Source organism: Ursus americanus, chromosome 2 (assembly GCF_024610735.1).
Source record: "Ursus americanus isolate L20-20 chromosome 2, mUrsAme1.1.p, whole genome shotgun sequence".
In the NCBI taxonomy this organism is placed as follows: domain Eukaryota; kingdom Metazoa; phylum Chordata; class Mammalia; order Carnivora; family Ursidae; genus Ursus; species Ursus americanus.
Genome location: NC_142128.1, coordinates 55,642,061 through 55,664,115, shown reverse-complemented (window position 1 = coordinate 55,664,115; position 22,055 = coordinate 55,642,061). Strand labels below are relative to the sequence as shown.

Sequence of the window (22,055 nt, the reverse complement as noted above, 5' to 3'; positions counted from 1 at the left end):
AGCTTCTGCAGGAGCTGCAAGAGGTACAGAAGTTAGAGGAGTTTGGGAAAGGGAGGTTGCTGAGGAAATGGGGGGGTACTAATGGTAGAGTCTTAAGAATAAGCTTGATATTCTGTAAGGTCTTTTAATCAAACAATGTGTTTCTTATCAGAACCCACTGGCCTTTAAGATAATAATTGCTGAATTATAAGACTTGATTGTATCTGTACAACAGTAGTAAATATACTTCAAATGATCCCTTTCAAGAGGTCTTCCCATATCCTTTAAAGACTCTAACAGAGGGGCGCCTGGCTGGCTCAGTTGATAGAATATGCCACTCTTGATGTTGGGGTTGTGAGATTGAGCCCCATGTTGGACACAGAGTCTACTAAAAAAACAAAACAAAACAACAACAACAAAAACAAAAACAAAAAAACAACTCTAACAGAAAGCTGCAGTCCTGGGGCGCCTGGGTGGCACAGCGGTTAAGCGCCTGCCTTTGGCTCAGGGCGTGATCCCGGCGTTGTGGGATCGAGCCCCACATCAGGCTCCTCCTCTATGAGCCTGCTTCTTCCTCTCCCACTCCCCCTGCTTGTGTTCCCTCTCTCGCTGGCTGTCTCTATCTCTGTCAAATAATTAAGTAAAATCTTAAAAAAGAAAAAAAAAAGAAAGTTGCAGTCCAAATTAAAATGTGTCTCCAGTTGTCCATATTGGTGAGGGAGGGAGTTTAGAATATGGGTGAAGAAGGCTTGATTTGACATATTGCATCTACAGCCCAAATTCTCTCTATTAAAAAAAGGATAAAATTAAATGTGGCCTGAATTTTTTTTCACACGAAATATAAAATTTTACTCCAGTCACTGAAAAAACTCAGAAAGGGAAAATTAAGGGTAGAAGAGATTCTCTGATAATATTTAAAAAAAAAACCAGTCATACTCTAAAAGAAATAGAGGTCTCAAAGTTTCATCTCAAATTTGGTGAGGCGAAAAGAGGAAAATTCTTTTTCCACAAGCTATAACCTCTTTTGCTACTTTCAACCCCAAACTAAGTAATTTGAAAATATAAGGGGATTTATAAATGATGATAGTGGTTTAAACTTCATTTAAAGACACACAGCCTGTGCTGCTATCATAAAGGCTTCTGAAAAGTTGGTATGTAAAAATATCATTTATATCATGCAGTAGCTTCAGGCAAATTTTCAAACAATTATTTGCGAATGCTACAAAGACATTATAGCACAGACTCCTCATCAATAATACAGCCCTGAACTGATTTGGAGCTGAGAACACTGCCATGGTTCCAATTAAAGACAATGAAAGACAGGATCTGTGTTCTCTCTCTGCTTTCCTTTGACCCTCATCCCTGGAAATCATGCATTTTGGAATACTAGCAGTAACTAATAAAAATCTCTTTCTTGTTTATGTTCTTTTTTTTTTTTAGCTTATCTATGTATAGAGAATAAATAAGTAAACCTTCCAGGCAGCCCAGCACCAAGTGAAGCTGTCAGCAACCCTGTTTGTCATATTTTCAGTCTAAGCCGAAGCCAGCCAGCTATCTTCATCCAGCATAGACTCTACATTCTCGAGGACCAGAATTAATGAATTAACTATTGATTAAATTCCACTCCAGCAAATCCACCAAGGCAAATAAATGAACTACCCAGGGCACGTGTAGGCCATGGCCAGACATGTCTGGGCTATCGATCACTTGTTAGTATTCTTTTGGGATATAGAAGCAGCCGATGATAATATGACAAGTATGGAAAATGTGATGTAGAAACAGAGTTTGTTTCTGGAGAAGCAGTGTATAGAACTAGAAGGGCTCAGAATCTTTCGGCATTGTGTGCTATGGCATCTTTAGTTTCGGTGTAGGAAAAACAGGTGTGAGTGCTTGCGCTGCAGATGTCATAAGTTAAGGCCAAAGACAAAGACGAGTTGATGCATTCCATGCCTATAATCAAACAGGCTGATATACTATCCGTATATGTCATTAAAATATATGAAAGTTAAATGATATTGACTACTGTGTCCTACCAAAAATAAACAAAGAATCAAAGAAATAATTTGGTTATCAGAAACCAAATTATTTTAAGTGTTACAGAAGTTAACTCAGTCTACTGACATTTTTCTGGAAGAATTTCTCATTTAATTTTGCCCGTTGCTAATATAAAAGAGATTTTTGTTGAACCAAAATAAAAACATAACTAACAAGTATACATTGCCAGAAGTATAATAAAATTACACAAACAATAACATGCACATAGGAGGCTAACTGCTTTGGTGTTGGTGTAATTTTGATTAATGGCTTGGCAGTCTATGGTTGCTCATTAGAGTCTTGCCTTTGGAAAATGTTGCTCTTCTATGATGAATCATTTTTAGAAAGGAAAGATTTTTCTTGCCAATATTTGGTTGTGAATGATTTCCATCAAGTTTTTTCTAGATTTTTGACAAAAAAAGAAAGGAAGGAAGAAAGGGAGGGAGGGAGGAAGGAAGGAAGGAAGGGAGGGAGGGAGGGAGGGAGGGAGGGAGGGAGGAAGGAAGAAAGAAAAAGGAAACGAAGTTGGGATGCCTGGGTAGCTCAGTCAGTTAAGTGTCTGACTCTTGGTTTCAGCTCAGGTCATGACCTCAAGGTCCTGAGATTGAGCCCTGCACCAGAGCTCCCACTCAGTGGGGAATCTGCTTGAGATTCTCTCTCCCTCTGCCCCTGCCCTCTCCCCTAAAAACAAATAAATAAATCTTTAAAAAAAAGGAAATAAGGTTGCCAAAGAGATTGGAATTAAAAAAATACATATGTGATAGAGAGGGACTTTCTGTGGCTGGCCAATATGGAGTAAACATGTTACAACCTCTCCCTCTGGCTGGTCACCACTAAAAAGTGTGCAGAAATTACAATAAACAACCACCAGAGGATTCTGAAAAGTTAACAATAGAGGCACATCAGGAGGGGAGCCAAAACTTGAAAAAAAAAGGCATGAAAGGATGAATTTGTCATAGTTTCCCCTCTTTCATTTCCCATTTTAACCCAAGAGCAGCCCCAGTGTGGAACTGTGCACTGGGCAAGAAAAACCGATGTGAGAAACCCAATCTTTCTGGCCAGGGTACAAAAAGGCCTTACAACCCAGAGGGTGTGAGGGAAATCCCTGTTTTATTTTTTCTTTTTTTCTCTGGACCCTGCTCTAAGGATGATTCTAGTCAAGGAGCTGTACAATAGCAGTCCTGGTTAAATAAGAATCTAAAATCCCAAGAAAAATCTCTTTCTAACCAGAGGAACCAGGAAAAGGGGCTCCTGTGATCCAAAAATGGTGTGTGGGAGGGTATTCCTCTTTTTCCTTCTATTTTCTCTCACCTTGTTGCCCCCAACACAGCCTCATTTATATAAAATTTAAGATAACTTGGAACGCTAAAATTCGAAGAGAAACCATGTCTTTCTAGCCAACCCCACAGAAGAAGTATGAGGGATCTGAAAATTGTGGGAGACATCTCAGAGAAGAGAAAGCTAGCTGATCTTCTAATTCTGTGAATGAACCAACGGTCGACTCAACTCCAAACTATATGTGCATGGTTGCTTCCCATGCAAAGGAAATCTGAGCACCACAGTGAAGAGAACTGAACCATTACATAATTCTCCAAGCAAATACCAGATTAGCCACTGGACGGTGCATGCATGGAGCAGGCATGCAGCAGCATAGCAAAACTTTTGAAAAATGAACTGACACCGGAACCACTGAGCACACAAAGCAGCACAGAATTTGCAGTCTGAAGCTAACCAGATGATTACCTGCTAAATGAAATAAACTAAAACTTCATCCTTCAAATTTTTAAGAGAACTCACATTATCACAAACTAATATTTAAAACGTCTAGGAAACAATCCAAAATCACTCAAAATTACACAAATCAAAAGAAAGCTGAAGTGGCTATTATATGAGTATCAGACAAACTATGCTTGATAACGAGAAAATTATCAGGAAAGGAAAAGGATGTTACACAATGATGAAAGAATCAATTTACCAAGACATAGCAATCCTGAAGCTGTATGCACCTAATAATAAAGCATCAAAATACATGGGGGGAAAAACTGATAGCTCTAAAAAAAAAATAGATAAGCCCGCAATTATATTTGGAGATTTAACATTCTTCTCACAATACTTGTTTTTGAGAACAGTGCCAGAGAAGGCAACGAAGGCTTTCATCAGTCCAATTATAGTCTTCCACTTGATCATGAGTTTTAGCTTTGCCTTTCATCCTAGCTTTCCACTGTACCTAGGTAGCCTTAATTCCTAGAAACCTCTGTTTGTTTCTCTAGAGAGTACTTCTGGTCTTCTGGGAGTGGAATATGCCAGATGGAGCAAGAGAAATAGACATCTGCATGCATAATAAAATTCATAATATGAATTTTTTGATGGTTAATTTTATGCATCAAATTGACTAAGCCAAAAGGTGCCCAGATATTTGGATAAGTATTATTTCTGGGTATATCTGTGAGGTGGTTTCCGAGGTGGACGTAGTTAAGCAGATTGCCTACCCCATGTAGGTGGGTATTACCCAATCAGTTGAGGGTCCGAATAAAACAGAAAGGATGAGGAAGGAAAAATTCCTTTTCTCTGCCTGACTACTTGAGCTAAGACATCAGGCTTCTTCTGCTCTCAGCTTTGGACTGGAACTTACACCATTGGCTCCCCTGCCCTCAAACCTTTGAAAGAGCACACCACTAACTTTCCTGGGTCTTCAGTTTTGGGTTCCGTTTCTCTGGAGAATCCTGACTAATGAAAGGTTCCAACCACTTTTTTTTTTTCAGACTTTTACTAATCCCATGATTCCAGCTTTGAATATTAACCCATCTTCCTCTTCTTTACTATCTTTAAAGTTTGTAAGTACTCAGACACTGAGGTTCTCTGCAGGGCAAATTAGTTTGTTTTGTGTCATTTTCTCCCTCTGCCACCCAACACTTTGGTCATAAAATGTTCTCCACTGCACTAAGTCATTTGCTTCTCCTTGCCAAATATTGCTTCCAAAGTTGTGTTGAAATCTCTCTTTTGTTGTCTACTCTGTCATTTTCCTTGCTTTTGTTCTATAACACACTTTTTAATGTTTTTGCCATCAACTTAGTATATTTGAGGATAAACTTTAACCACAACTAAAAAAATACTTTTCCTCTGCTATTACCTGTAGGGATCTTTCTAAAGGAAAAAAGTATCCTAGAAACACAGACACATACGAGCATTTGTTTAATTTCTAATAATGCTTACAGATTTTTAGTTACATCTGAATATATAATTTAAGACACATTCTTTATGCCATTCACTTGGGCTTGAGTCATGAGGATGCTAATAGACAAGAAATCTGACAACATCCACCCACCTCACTATAATTTTTCCTTGAGTTCTTTGACTAGACTCAACTGTTGCATCTTTCATGATGCCTTCACTGAAATTTCTTGGTAGAGTTTGGTGTTTTTCTCTTTATGTTTTTCCTGCATATTATAAACCTATATTGTGGTGTTTTTTCACATTATTCAATAAACATTTACTTAGGGCAGTGTCTCTGTAGTGGATTGGAACTTTGAAAATGTATAACCATGCCTTATACATTTTTTTGTATTACTTTTTCTTCCTATATTATTATAGCCACAAATGTATCTGCTGGTACATTTTTCATTTGACTATTTTGCCTCTGCGTAGTAGGCAATTCTGTGGATAAGTGGGAAAATCTGCTGACCTGATGAGATTATCAATTAATTAGCATATCTGAAATTAGATAAGTATCTATCCTGTGTTGGATAAAAGATGTACTCAAGGAGACAAGATACGATTTTTGCCCTGAACAGCTAAGCAACCAATTACTTGGGTTTTTCTAATTATTTTAATCTTTAGTTCTACTACAGATATTTTTTAACTGATTTTTTTAAAGACCTAGAAACTTTAATATGTTGCAAAGGAATCCTTCAGAATTGAAATCTCTTATAACAGATAGATTATTTTGTTCAGTGTGTGTATGTGGTGGGTGTGTGTGCACACGTGTGCGTGTTTGTGTATGTGTAAAGGTGAAGGGTGATACATTTGGCTGGGGAAAAAGTATGATGTGGGAGTACTCAGATTTCTTTCTCTAGCCTCAGACTGATATAGAGGGAAGAACAATTGTCATCTCACTTTTGGCTTGGGAAACGATGTTAAATCTTTTTATTACTATTATTGTAACTTGAATTGAAAAGAGACTCACTTTCAAACTATGACCATTTCTCAGCATCAAATAGAGATCCTACCAAGAATCTGATAAAGTTGGTAAGGGTTATCCAAAGATTATCTACCCTGTTTATTTTAGGGGATGTTTCTAGGTTTAGGGCAATCTGATAGGTGTAAATCTATTTTTTTTCAGAGATTAATTTAAAAGTAGTTAATATAATTAAAATTATATTCTTTGCATTACCAAAGGATTCACTTAAGGACACATTTAAATATAGAAAATCTTCCATGCATTTAAGCATTTGTTCACAGGTTACTATATAAAGGGAAGTAAATCAGGGACATTAAAACTTAAATATTGGATGATGTGTCCAGTGAAGATCAATATCTAATAATAAAAAAATTTTGATTTACAGAGTTTTTTGCAGGGGGAAGGGGCAGAGGAAGAGAAAAAGAATCTTAAGTAGGCTCCAAGCCCAGTGCAGAGCCTGACACAAGGCTTGATCTCACAACCCTAAAACCATGACCTGAGCTAAAATCAAGAGTCTGATGCCTAACTGACTGAGACACCCAAGTGCCCCTTGATTTACATAGATTTTTATAACAACTTCTTAAATGAGATTGTCATTGCTGGATGAAATCTTTGATTTTAACTTTCATTGCTTATGATCAGCTCTTTACATTAACTGGCAAAAAATTTTACCTTGAAGTGATGCCATGAATTGTGGGTATTGGTATATCAGTTGGGGTATCTTCCACAGTGGTGATTTGGGTTCTGTTACTTTTCACACAGGCATATTTGGTGCAGACTTCAACCTGCAAACATTAGTTTACAAAAGAATAAATCCAGTTATTTTCAAAACATAAGACTGCCAATAGATTGAATCCACCCACCCTCATTTCACAGGACTCTCCTATAGTTCTCTACAACTTCTTGGAGTTCTAGTAATATTAATTTTTGATGTTCATTGACTCCACTGGGACAAACTCAGCATAGAATCTAGAAATGAACTCAAGACAACTGATTTAGTAGTTAAAATGGTGATGTTTAGCCTCTGGTTCCAACCATTCAGAAAGAGACAGACATAGTAATCTATTTGGAGCACAGTTGAGGAATGGAAGATGTTTAGGTGACAGTTTGCAAGCAGAATAGGTTATCACTGCATACTGCTCTCTAGATCTATAACCAGGTAGTGTAATGATGATATCTTCTGGGAGTCTTGACACTTTACAACGAATAGCCTAAATGCTAATGTGGAATAGAAGAAAAATGAGGCCTAGGGAAGACTTTCAATGTGACCGAGCTATTTTATGTCCATTTGTTCCAGCTGCAATTGTATTTTTACCTTAATCACAGCAGAAAATCATCATTTATCCCTTTAATTCTGCCACCTAATCTGAATAAAAACAGAGGATGGAGTAACTAAAGATTAGAAATGGAGTTCTTCAAGCATTAGTAACACAAAAGGAACACATGCAGCAAGAAGGAGGAGAGATGAATGAATGTACAAAGGACTGCTAGTGGAACATCCGCAAAGCAACATCACTCCATTCCCAATGAAAGGGCAAGCCAAAGAGAAACTGTGCTTTTTCCAACAGTAATTTACTTTCAGCACATAATACATAAACGGAGGAGGGAAGCTGGGTACAGATGAATCTTAAGCACTAATGCTGAGCTTAGATGTTAGCACAGAGAACAAAGTGAAGCTGTTCTCTGAGTGTCCATTGGCAACTGAGAAAAGACAAATGTGATTATTACTGTATTTAGTAGTTATGTCATTTTATTCATGGGGCACTTTACACCTAAATAGGAGCGGAGGTACATTTTTATGATGCTGTTTAAGTTGTGTTCTTTATTTATGTCATACAGTCTTCTGAGGTAATATTTAGTAGGTATTCGGACACTGACAAGGTCCACCGCTCTAAGTATGTCCCACGAAACCCCATGTAATTTAAGGGCAAAGGAACTTAAAATGTACTTGAATTAATGACAATAGAACTTCATGCATATTGGGAAATATGTGACTGTATGGTGCCTAATGAGATAACTCAAAATCAATTCAACTGAATTTATTATGTAAATAATATGTGTCCAATATTATAATGGGTACTGGCACAAATAATTTTATTGAGTCCTCACAAGTCCATTTTCATCAGTTTGTAAACTGGGAGTTAGAGAAATCAGGGAATATGACCTAGTTGGTAAGATATGAGATATCCGATATGGGTTTTACTTACCCTGTTGTCTTATTATCTAAATACTGACCATAGCTCTAAGTTCTAAACTACTTAGCTATATTCAAATGGTTATCCAGAAAGTTTTTATTTTGACTGTGGAGAAATGTGTCAATATTTTTCTCATCCTTACTAATATAATATTCCATGTCTCCATCTTTGGGGTAGCTTTCTGCTGCAATAGCTATACTGCATAATGTGAATGAAACACAAATATAAACATTTACAGATTCATATTAAAAATAAAACTGAATCAAACATTGAAATTATTATTCCCTTTAAAAAGGGATAAAGGAATTCATTCAAAAAATAGTTATTTGCATTTTATCTATGTGTCTGCTTTATAATCGATAGCTATTTTACAGAAGGGGTTAATATAGAGAACCTTAATTCTAAAGTATTAGGCATATCAATTAGATGCATATTTTAAATGGGGCCAAATCATCTTTGACATCATAAACAAAAATCATTGATATTTGATATTCAAATTTCCAACGATGCAACAACTATTTCAAGCAGTATTTCTGGACTGTGAAGAGCTTCACAAAAATACAGTTATCAAGGGTAAGAACATCTTGGTTCCTAATAACACAATTTAAGTGTTAGATTCTAATTTGGTCTTTCATTTCCTTATCTTTTTCCATGTCCCAAATCTGATCAAAATGCACTCTGGTCAGGCCACCAGTGACTCAAACCAGTAGGTGTGAGTGAAGCCTTTCACAGTAGAACAGGCCTGAAACACCTACACATCATCTCTTGCTATGTAGTCAGAAAGCTAGACCAGGACGTGCATGCATAGCACCCAGTGATCTCGTCTTACATTGTATTTTGAGTCCTGGTAAAGTAAATGAGTAAGTTGCCTTTTGAGGACTCAGCTTTCTCCACGAGAGCCCAAAAGAGAATAATCCAGCAAATCCTCCAACCTTCCTAAAATAACCTTGTTCATAAAGCTATATGGCTAATTACTTTGGTTGTGATTTTTATTTTATAGTTTGTACATGCACAAACGGACTCACTCTAAGAACCATGAACATAATCATCAGTCCGTATGTTCCATGCTAAGATAACTTGGGTGGGCTCATGGAAATCACAGAGTGTAATGAAAAATAATCAACATATCTTTCTCATTTTATCAAATATCTTTTTATTTCTTTCCAAGGAAGCTAGGCCTAGCAGTGGGAGAGGGTAAAGCATTGGTTGAAGCCAGATAATTATGTATGTTTCACCTTCAAATGTAGGGGAAAGATGGGGATGGGAAAAAAAAAGAGGTAGCACTTAATGGACAAAGCCAGTGAAAAGTTCCTGTGGTCAAAGAAAATGTCTATGCTTAATACCTTTTGAAAATTATTTACAGAGCTCTTATAAACGTTAGAAGTAGCATAGTTTCTTTAAAAATTTACCAAATTGCCACCCTTCTCTATAAACTTTGAGTTTCTGAAATACTCTGTGTTTATCATTAATTTCCACATTTGGCCTTGTTATTTTTTATATCCTAGCACTATGATAAGATTTCCAACTCCTTGGGGAAAAGTTCCTTGTTGTAAATGCCTTAGTTGTTTCTATTTTTTTCTATTTTGAAGGTCAGTAGACCTCGAAGAAGTCTATGAGTTGGGCCTCACACCATCAATGCACTCTGAAACTGCATGCTAACTCCTGTCATATAAATACATACATGTTTTTCCAGGGTGGGGTGCACTGACTTCATCAGATTCTAAAAGAGGTTCAAGGAGAAAAAAGTTTAAATACAACTCTTCTCACATAGGTGAGGGTTGTCACACATGTGGTAAAACCTTTTAATATATTTTGTCTGCCATACATTCATTTCTGTTTTCTTGTTACCTTCAGAATCACAGATTCCTAGAGGTGAATAGAATGTTTTAAGTTATGGAGTCCATTGTCCTTGCAAAAAAGATAATTGACACCAAACAGGTTATGTAACTTCCTTGAAGTTATTGAATTAGTAAATAGCAGAAATAGGGATAAAAAAATGTCTCCACACTCACAGGTTGGTTCTGCTTTTGATAGCAGTAAAAAACCAGGCAGGACAAAGGTAAACTGCATGGCAAGATTTCCTGCCAATATATGAGTCGCCCCATTTTGCCGGTGAGAGTATCATCACCATTGTTTTCCATATTACCATTATCCTCTCTCCAGAGACTCCTGTGTTTGCCCACAGCAAATAGATTTAATCCTAATCAATTTCTCTCTTTTCTCTCTCCTCCCCCAGTAAATAAATAGTCTGTAACCAAGACCGAAGGTGTCCACTTAGAGACATAGCCCAGCATGTTCCATTTAACATACCTATAAGCTTAACCATCAAAAAACAGTGTTCTAACCTGAATGTCATAGATAGTGAAGGGAGACAGATCTCTCAGAATGAAAGACCCAGGCACATTCATTCCAGTCTTGTAGAGCTTATTATTTACATAGACAGAATATTCAGTGACAACACCATTTGGGTTTGAAGGAGATGTCCAGATGACACGTACAGCTGTACTGTTGATGATGACAACCTCTGGAGGAAGCATGCCCTGAGGCTCTAGAATTAAAGGAAGAAACTGAATAAACTCCAGCTGTCTCTGAAAAAGCACTTGTTAAACTCAGTGCAGATTAGTATTTAGGTTTAGCAAAGGGTTCGTTGCTTATCTGCTTTTCTCTGATGAAGTTATCACAGTCTGTAGTCCTCTGTAAATTGGCTTATTATACTCTCAGTTAGAAACCATAAGAATTGGTGGTAAAATGCTTTATACCACCAGCATAGTGCTAATCTTCAATACTATGTGACCAGTGGGATATGATGATAAATTATTCACCCATCTGCAGCACTAACACATATCTATTATTTGTCTCTTTTTCCCATCCTTTCACTCCATACCTCCCAGGGGGGAAAAAAAAGGAAAGAAAATTTGCTCCTTAAGCAAAAAATAAAACTCAAATACATTGAGACTGAGGCTGGTGGAATGTAAAAAATCATTTGATGTTACTAGCTTGTAACTCAAGCAATATGAAGCAATAATGCAATATTGTCATTATGTAAATGATTTTGAATGTTGATTACCATAGGTAATGATGAAATCTAACATTAGGAAAAAAATCTTGCTTGGCGTTAAATTACACAATTATTCAAGCATGTCAGAAATAACTATGCAAAGACCTATTTTTATCATAAGAACCCATCTTAACTAGTTGAAAAATTGTCCTTGTGATCCATTCTATTTTATAAACAAAAGGTGTCGACCTTTGGCACCACAAAGGGAAATGGGTTCCACACTTAAAGTGCTCTGCTAATGACCTGGAACACTTGCTTGGGAGGTAATGATATTATAATGTTTATAATGAGACTTTATAAAGCCAAAAAGATTAGAAAGACCATTCCAAACACATTTCAGATTCACAAGTTGCTTCCCTTGCTTCCTCCCCCTTGCTAACTGGCTTAGAAATGAGTCATAGGCAATTTTTCTCAGTGGCTGAACTTCCACCTACCATTTCTGGTGACTCAGGGAGAGCCCTCACTATGCCTGGCTGTCGTTTTGAAAAGCATACTGCTTGTGAGAGCAAATCTTAAAAAAAAAATGTTTCTAAATGTCACCATTTATTGATGTGAACTCAGCTCCAAACTCAGCATACACTCAAAAGAACAGGAACAAACTGGGCTAATATCCCATTATTACAGCCTTGTGCTGCTGTCTCTAAGGGACCGCGTATTGATCTGCCACTTGACGACAGCCAGCACTTAAGCATTTTAGCCCCAACCCCTTTCCCTCCAACACCGGAAATTTTATAATGGAGGGATGACTGATCTCAACCTCAGCAAGAATCAATCAATTTCATTTGCATCTCTGAAGCCAAGTGTCCCTTGAAATTTGGACTCACCCCCATCGAAAGTGGTTGCACGCAGTACTTCACCACTGATGCCGTGGACTCCATTGAAGACAGAGATAAAAATCCGATACTCGGTGTTTGGATTTAAGTGGCTGATGACATGAGAGTTTACATCTGGGAGGATTTTGAGAGATTCATTTGAGGTAGCAGAACTCCAAAAAAGTGTATAATATTCAACATCACCTTGTAGGTCTTGAAAGGCTGTTAACAATAAATGCAGGATACTGTAAATGTGGCTGATCTAAAAGGGCCTCTGGGGAAAAGACATAGGATAAACTTTATCTTCAGCTGTGTCTAGAAGGGGAGAATGGAGCGCTTATGGGAACTTCTTTATGGTGGCATTGGTTTTTATTTTTTTATCAAAGTTGATTTTCTTCCCTTCATCCCATGATTAATTACATAGAGACTTATCTTTATAGGAAAATAAACTTTTAGATTTCTTTTAAATATTTTAATTATACTACTTACAGTTATTCAACTAATCTTCAGAACTTTAGTAGAACAGTTACTAAAGGAAACTAGGAGTAAAATAAAGTATTCAAACATGAAACATCTTCCATTTCTAGTAACATCATCCTTGAGAGAAGTCTATGCTAATGCAAAACAGGGCATTTCCTGACACAGATCCTAGAACTTGAGGCATTTTTGAAATTGCTAAATGCTACCTAAAAGAATGTTAGACAGATACCCTGTTATGTACACTGTTGATGAAGTAGAGTGATAGAGCATGCTCTCCTTAAGGATTTACTCAGCAGAATCCCAGGATGATATTTGAATTTTTATCATGGTTCTCATTCTTTTCTCCTAGTTCATTGTGTTTCCATGATGTAGACAAACGTTTAAAGGATGCCAAAATCAATTACTAACTGTCTCACAAATATAACTCATCAATTCCTCAACCATCATCCTTTCAAAGACCGGTTTACTATTTTCTTTTTCTGCTTTTACCCAATTTCTCCCTCTTTGCCCTAAGTTCTGCTTCTCATTACCTTTTTACAATGATGCTTGGTGGGAATGCAAACTGGTACAGCCACTCTGGAAAATAGTATGGAAGTTCCTCAAGAAATTAAAAATAGAGCTACCCTATGACCCAACAACTACACTACAGGGTATTTACCGCAAAGACACAAACATAGTGAAAAGAAGGGGCACATGCACCCCAATGTTCATAGAAGCAATGTCCACAATAGACAAACTGTGGAAGGAGCCGAGATGTCCTTCAAAAGATGAATGGATAAAGAAGATGTGGCTCATATATACAAGGGAATATTACTGAGCCATCAGAAAGGATGAATACCTACCATTTGCACTGATATGGATGGAACTGGAGGGTATTATGCTAAGTGAAATAAGTCAATCAGAGAAAGACAATTGTCTTTTGGCTTCATTCATATGTGGAATATAAGGAATAGCGCAGAGGACGATAGGAGAAGGGAGGGAAAACTCAATGGGAAGAAATCAGAGAGGGAGAAAAACTATGAGAGGCTCTTGAGTCCAGGAAACAAACTGAGGGTTGAGGAAGGGAGGGGTGTGGGGCATTGAGGGCACGTGATTTGATGAGCACAGGGTGTTTACACAACTAACGAATCATTGAACACTACATCAAAAACTAATGTTGACTAATTGAATTTAAATAAAAAAATAAAGTACACAGATTTTAGCTACAAAAATACAAAAAAAAAAAGAAAAAATAAATAAAAATAAAAAGAAGCCATAAAACAGCCACGTTTTCTTAGGTAGGAAATACTGTAAGTATACTATTCAGTGTACTGCTCTACTTACATTAGTATTATTTTTAACGACCTTAAGCAGAAACTATTACCTTGGTTCATGTCAGGATTGTGGGGTGGAATGTTGGTTTACAAACCTCCTGAAATTGTATGTAAAAGTATGTGTCAAAACAGTTCAGTAGCACTAGTCCAAGAACTGAGAAGAAAAGGTGACATTTCTTTTTATGGGCATTAAAGTACAGTGTCTCTGATGTGTGAGATTGTAGCATATGGCCACTTAAAGGATTATGGCTTTAGAGGACATATGACTTTCTTTTAAGGATCCCTTTTCATTAAGATCTTGGGGGTCTTGCATAAAAACTGAATGCTGAGCACACTACTGCTTTGATTTTATCTCTAGCAATAGTTGAAAAGGTTTGGTATGCCAGCATAGTTGAAAGAGTTTATAGTAACAGATCTTTAGTCACAAACTAGAAAATTCTGGGGATTAAGATTTTTCTTTTCTCTGACGTCATAACATGCAAGCACCTTCAATAATGAGGTCATTGTTGTGCATTGGCAGGAACTGGTTATTCATATCCATCAATATTTTCCCAGATATTACTCAAGTATAGCAAAGCCATTGGTACTGTGCATGCAAAAGTTTCTTCTTTCTCTATTAGAATTATTTTTTACTGGCTTACAATAGTATTACTCATTAATTTATGGCAGCTGAGCTATAATGGAAAGTATACTAGATTTGAAATTCATGTTGTATTTTAGTTTAAGTGAGGACTCTGGTTAGAGATACAATCCCTAAAGATATAATTTGATAAAGGTTTTCCAAACTTTACTGGCAACCATAAATGGGTTTTACCTGGGTTATTAAACACAACTGATAATCTCTTTAATCAAGTTTCAATCAATGTACCTATGTATATACATTGAAAATATTGCAACTAACACCAGAAGTTCAAGATGAGCAAAGATTGTATGTTGATATATGGATAAAATTCCATTAGATGCCCATTCTTATCCATGTACCATATGTCAACCCATTTGAAATAGAACAAAGTCTATTGTCCCTCAAAAGATAGAAAAAGATGGCAGCTGAGTTCCATTGGTTATGCCTTACTCCATCATATAGAGGCCCCTATAACCAGAAACAGGCAGCATTTCTGGGCAGTAAGTGCCAGATTTCTGCATTGTCTTGCCTCTCACCAATACCTGCTTCAACATTTCTTTTCACTCATTCATTTAGACCAGAGTCCAAAACACAGAAAAATAGTAGACACACATTCTATCTTCATATCCTAGTCATTTTATGAGAGGTTCTGGGAGCAGTACATGCACAGGAGTATTCTTTTTCATTGTTCAAACAGGTTTTTAACTTCAGTGGGTTCTTCCAAGTCACTGAACTGTCTAAGAAACAGAAAATACATCCTCAGTTCAATAGGCCAGCACAAAATTAAAGGCTGCTGACCTTGAGTCTACCTTTGAGAGAGGAATGCTGTTGGAACTGAAATAGCTGGAATGAGGAGCTAAGTAAATTTCACCCTCCTGCATATTGGTAAAAGCTGGGCCTGAATATAGTACCCCCTTCTTTTTTAGAGAAAAACATTAAGTCAGAAGGCTTCTTTGTAGCATGAGACAGGGAAACCATTGTCTAGAACCTTCAAAAGCAGATTTGTATGTGTGTGTATTACTTCTATGAGAATGAGATGGAAGTTTTGGAAAACATTTGCATTGTATTCTTAAAAATAACAAAGGGGACATGCCTTTATGAAAAAAAAAAGCCTCTATGAAACATGTACCTATAATCATGAAAAGATGGATACGAAGACAAAGATGTTAAGTGATCTTGGCTAAATAAGACAGCAAGGAAAAATAAAAAGCAATGACAGAATTAAAATCTGCATGGAAAGTGGAAAAAAGCAGATTAAAAGTACATAATAGGAAAGAATAAGGAGGAAAATGACTAAGAAGAAATCAATGAAAGTCAGAATTATAGATATTGAGGACAGAGAATAAAAATATCTAATCAACCTCAAAAATAAATGGAATAAATAATCATGAACATAAAATACCCCATGAAACCTGACCCAACATAAAGGTTTATGTCCATAACTTGAATTGATTAGTACAGTTTTGATTAAAAAAATGGCAATATATCCAGACACAGACATATCATGGAACATTATAACATTTCAAAGGTAAGCTAAACATTAAAAGATCATCTACAAAGGAGAAAAAGTCAGGCAAATTACAGACTTCTCATACAGAACATCAAAAGTGGGGAGGCAATGGAACAATTTCATCAGGTTTTGAGGGAAAATATTTTGATACAAGAATTTCATACACATCTAAGTCATTATTTATGTTCAAATACAACAGAAAGACTTTCTTATTTAGGACAAAAATTTAAATACACACACACACATATACATATAACTAATTAAGAGTACTTAATTAATTTAATTTATTTAACTTTAAGGTAAAATTTTCCCAATAATGTTATCCAGAAGATAAAAAAGGTGAATCAAGATCCAGAATTCAAGATTGGGAAAGTTTAGGAGTTGATAATAAAAATTGAAACTATATTTAGAGAAAATAATTATGTAAAAATAATTATATAATAATTTATAAACCAAACATTGAAAGTGGCAGGTGAGAAGGTCAAGGAAAGTAACAGTATGGGGGTGGGAGGGATGGGGTGGCTGGGTGATGGATATTGGGGAGGGTATGTGTTGTGGTGAGTGCTTTGTATTGTGTAAGACTGATGAATCACAGACCTGTACCCCTGAAACAAATAATATATTACATGTTAATAAAAAAAAATAGAAAGTCATGAAAAAAAGAGAGAGATAGCATTAACCCACCAATAGCATTAATAGGACAAATAGCAATTTAACTTTAGAAATCACTACAGAAGATAAAGTTAGCATTCACCAACACACATCTTTTCTCTGGTCAAATAGCCAGAATATTTTCTGGGCTCCTTGCATCTGGGTGAGGTCATGTGACCAGTTTGTGCTATTTTTAGAGCAATTGACCATCTCTGATTGTCTTTAGTTTTCTCACCTGGAGGACTTCAAGGCCCAAGGGAGCGGTGGATCTAGTACATGGAAGGAGCAAAGGGCTAAGTGACCCCAGAGAGTTTAGAAGGGGTAAGGAAGAGTTACAGAAATCTCAGATTTATGGTTTTGGTTTCTGTGTGAATGCCATTACATAAAATAGAAAACACAGGAGTAATTATGGGATGGAGGATTTGATACTTGTTTCACTTGAGACGTTTTGAATTTTAAGTGTTTTTCTGGCAACCCAGGTGGAATTAGAACTTGAAGTGTGAATATCTGAGCTAGTTATATGATTTGAAGCTGTACATGCTAGCTTGTGTTTGAAACAACAAGAAAAAAATGAGGATTTCCTATAAGGTTAAATTTGCTCAGATATTCTAATCCTAGGATGTGCAACCCATATTTTATAGATCACATAAGTTTATCTGAGTAAAGGTGTTGCTCTAACTATAGCATATCAATCAGGTCAACCTTAGTGAGTCGAAGAAGAAGGTTATAACGCCTGGACATAATTTTTGCTATTAAATGCCATTTTGGGTAGTAATCTCTACATTTTGGTCAGAAATGTGATCTTAGCTGTAGCAAATTCTCAAATATACAACAGTCCCCTCTCCTTTGTAATAGATTCCCAAGTTATTTAAAGCAGTTGTTAGGTGAGTTAGCTGGAAGTCCTCTTGCTAAAGCCCTTAGATGATGCTCTTTGCATGCTGTTGGAATATTTTTAGAGAGTACTATTAAAGATATTTATTTATGTTATTTATTTATTTATTTATTTATTTATTTGACAGAGAGAGACAGAATGCAAAAGCAGGGGGAGCAGCAGGCAGAGGGTGAAGCAGACTCTCCACTGAGCAGGGAACCCGACGTGGAGCTTGATCCCAGGACAATGGGATCATGACCTGAGCCAAAGGCAGACACTTAATGAACTGAGCCACCCGGGCGCCCCTAGAGATTACTATTAATATCAACTATGTCCCCTAGATTTTTAGCACCCACATTAGGGTCAGCCAATGATGATCTATGGGCAAAATCTGGCCTCTAGGCCAAATGTGGCCTGCTACCTGTTTATATATTAAGCTGCAAACTAAGCATGGTTTTGAAATTTTTTAAATGGCTGGGGAAAAGATCAAAAGAAGAATAGTATTTTGTGATATGTGAAAATTGTATGAAAATTTTATCTCAGTGACCCTAATAAACTGTTCCTGGAACACAGTCATGCTTGTGTAAGTGTCATGTATTGCTGTTTTCCTGCTACAATGGCAAAGTCGAGCGGTTGCAACACAGACTATATATAGCCCGCAAAGCCCGAAGTATTTAATATCTGGCTTTTTCCAAAAATGTCTGTGGCCTGATCTAGAACAATTACAGCAAACCACTCCATTCAATAGGTGTCCAAATTTGTCTAGGATTGAAATCTTTAGTCACATCTCTCATTAGCAGGCTCGTTGGGAGAAGGTAATTTTGTACAAATGTAAGAACTTGGAAGGATCCCATTAAGGTTATTTTATAATAGAAGTGTGTCTTACTCATAGATTCTCATATCAGTGTTCAGTTTCCCAAGTTTTATGGTGTCGAACTCTATATCATCAACTAAAAACACTTCTTGGAAAATGTGAGGAACCAAAACTACTTCTTGTGGAGTGCCTGGCTGGCTCAGTCAGTAGAGCATGCGACTCTTGATCTCTGGGTTGTGAGTTCAAGTCCTACATTAGGGGTAGAGTTTACTTAACAAAAAAAATTTTTTTTAAATCAAACGATTCCTTGAGATAATTCTTTACTCTGTTAAAGAGTAAAATTGCTCACATAAAGAAGTGGGAAGATCCTCTTGGACAGTGATCCAAGCCAGGCTCCTTATTTTTCCCAAAAAGATATCTACCTCCTATCTAGTTTACGCATGTCAGAAACAAATAACTGTATTTAGGAAACCCCCTCAAGCAACTTTAGTCTCTCTTTGTGTTCCAACTCTTATCAATAGCCTGTCAGAGAAAATTGTATTTAAAGGAAATTGTATATGAGATGTGTTAATTATTCATCATTCTATATTTAGCAATGAAAACAGGATAGCTAACTTCTGCTCCTTAAGTGAACTGATATGGGCAAACAGGGACTGAGAGAGTTAACTGAGTTGTCATAACCAAGAAGCCCTGATATAAGTGACTTAAATAAAATAGATGTGAATTTACATCTCTCATAACAGCCCCAAAGTGAGGGAATCAGATTGTGTTCCATTTCAACAATGCAGGTTCCTTCTCTTCTGTGGCTTTGGATCTCTTAGGGTGTTGACCGTGCCTGCAGTGTTGAAACAGAAAATTGCCATGTCTGCATTCCAGTCCAGGGAAGTGAGGAAGAGAGAACAGAAAGGCACATACCTAATGTTTTGTGACTATGCCACCAAAAGACATACACCATTTCTTTTCTCATTTTATTGGCACAAACACTGGCGTAGGGCCACAACTAACTCCAAGGCTGGTAAGTGTAGTCTCTAGGTTAATGGGCATGGAGAACAACACCACTTCAAGGGGAAGGGGCTAGGAACATGATACTATGCAATTGTTGGTAGTTCTACCTTTAGTCAAGGCAGGTCATTATAAAGTGACGTTTATTCTTCATCGATCTTCAAATCACTGTAAAAATACTTTTACCTGAATGTCATGCCCCAATTTTTATTAGAAATGTCTTCCCAATATTTTTTTTTATCTTTTGTAAAACTGCTGTTGAAAGCACTGTCAACATTTTAGAGATGGAGTAATACTTTATACCGATACTAAATGATTGCTAAGTTCTAAACATGTATTATCTCATTTCATCCCTATCACAACATTTTTAAAGCAGTTATTATTATCCCTGTATGTTGCATTAGGAAACCAGGATTTAGTGAGGTTAAGTGGCTTGTTTTAGTTATAGTGCTAAAAAATACTGCAACTGGGATCCAAACTGAATTTTCCCTGATTCCAAAGCTTATTTTTTAAATTATCCCTTCATAAGGCTTCATAGAATTTTGTCATTTTTCTAGTTAGGAGAATTTGAAACAGTGATGTTTGAAATTAAACAGTGAGAATAGATGGAATCACCCACAAGAGAATTGGAGTGTGAAAAAAATATTCAGGAAATAATTTTGAGAAAAGTCTGTATTTAGGGAATAAGGAAAAGGAGTAGTTGTTTGAGACAGGATGGAGCATTTCAGTGAGGAGGGGTCATGACAGTACCCACCATACAGAGAAAAAGAATAGGATGGCACAGAGAAGAGAATGTTGGATTGGGTTATGAGGTGAGAAGGCCTTCTAGAGGACCATGTCATAGAGTATGAGAGAAGAAGGTCAGACTACAACAGACACACAAGTGAACAAGAGGACAGCCCATGGAAAAAGCAAATACAGCTTTTTGCTTTGATAACTGGAGTAGTGGGAAGAAGTGTAAGGAACAAGGTGTGCCAACAATAGTGGGTGCTTTTTAAAAGAGCTAACATTGGAAATTATTGATATGTATTGCTACCCGAACAAGAAAAATTCAAAGTCAGAAATTCTTCTAGTTATAAAATCTGGTGCTTTCTGATTAAGAGATCAAGATGAGGGAGATGCCTTTTGTGTGGATTTAAACTTACTCTCTTAATGGTGACACCTTCATACCTTATGAATTTTCCAAAGAGTTCACCGAGATATTCTAATGCAGGAGTTATGTCATTCATCACTCTAGTAACAATGCCCAGGACAAACAAAGTCATAAATCTGTGGAAGAAAGGAAGGAAAGGAAAGAGAAAGAGAGAAAGATAGAAGAGAAAAAGAGAAAGGGGAGACAGGAGAAAAAGAGGAAGGAGAGAGATAGGGAGGAAGATGTGACACAAGAGCAAACACCTAAAGGTTGGGGGAGGTCTTGACTGATGGTAAAGTGAACAACATTGGGACTGTTTTTCATTTCTTCTTTGTCAGTACCTTCCTCTCTCACTACCTCTAGTGTTCTCTTGCTCTGTTCTGGCCGTGGATGGTCTTGTTAGTGAGGCAACCTCAGGAGAGCTGCTGCCTTTGAACTGCATTCCCTCATGGGCACGTTCTCATTAGGCTGTTTATTTATTTTTAAATATTTTATTTATTTATTTATTTATTTATTTATTTATTTATTTATTTATTATTTTAGAGAGAGAGATTTATTTATTTGACAGAGAGAGAGTGGGGGAGAGGGAGAGAGAGAATCTCAAGCAGACTCCGTGCTGAGTGTAGAGCCCAACATGCGGGGCTCTATCTCAGGACCCTGAGATCAAGACTAGGGCTGAAACCAAGAGTGGGATGCTCAACTGACTATGCCACCCAGGCCCCGTGAGGCTGTTGATTTTAGAGCGAGCAGCCAAAATGGGGAGGATCTTAATAAATCACTCAACAAAGTGTTAATAACCATTAAGGCTAAATGCACGAGAAACAGCTGAAAATTGGATGTCTGAGCCCTTAGTTTGAGTTTGGGAAGTTCTGTTTACTAGTTGTAATGTTCAGTGTGTCACAAAGTGCCAGTTTCTATCTCACAGGACTTTTCTGAGAACTGTATGAATAATTTAAGCAAAGGTGTTTTTGTATTCCTTTTTATAAAAATATGATTTTTCACTAATTTATCTTCATGGTATTTCATTTAGGCTGAAATATTCTCTTTTTTATATTTAACAGGGATAAGAATCTCATATCCATATAGGGACCAGGAAGATGGAAGTGTGTGACCTGTCTAGAGCAAGCCATTACTCAGCGCCAACTGATAATATTCCTCCAGCAATGTGGGAATAGTTTACCCCATCATTTTGAGTTTTCAAATCAATCCTCAAATCATCATCTTTATGTGAAATCTTCTGATTGTTAAATGTTGGCAAAATATAATTTTAAAAAATATCATAGGCAAAACAGTGTATGGGAGGTGGGGGAAGTAAATGTGGTGCCATGAACCCTAAAAATGAACTGAAGGAATTTGGGGATGCTTTTACCTCCCATGACATCACATAGCGATGCAAAAATTTAAA

The 22,055-nt window shown here is 36.8% G+C and overlaps 1 protein-coding gene across 1 annotated transcript in view; it reads right to left on the bottom strand.

The window, feature by feature from the left end:
* The window catches only part of USH2A (usherin), a 676,006-nt gene that overhangs the window by 188,420 nt on the left and 465,531 nt on the right, over positions 1–22,055 (bottom strand). Inside the window, exons 44-46 of the mRNA XM_045809720.2 lie at positions 12,268–12,477; positions 10,731–10,933; positions 6,863–6,975 (exon numbers count right to left, since the gene is read on the bottom strand). Coding sequence (XP_045665676.2) covers positions 6,863–6,975; positions 10,731–10,933; positions 12,268–12,477 — 526 coding nt within the window. The remainder of the gene's footprint in view (positions 1–6,862; positions 6,976–10,730; positions 10,934–12,267; positions 12,478–22,055) is intronic.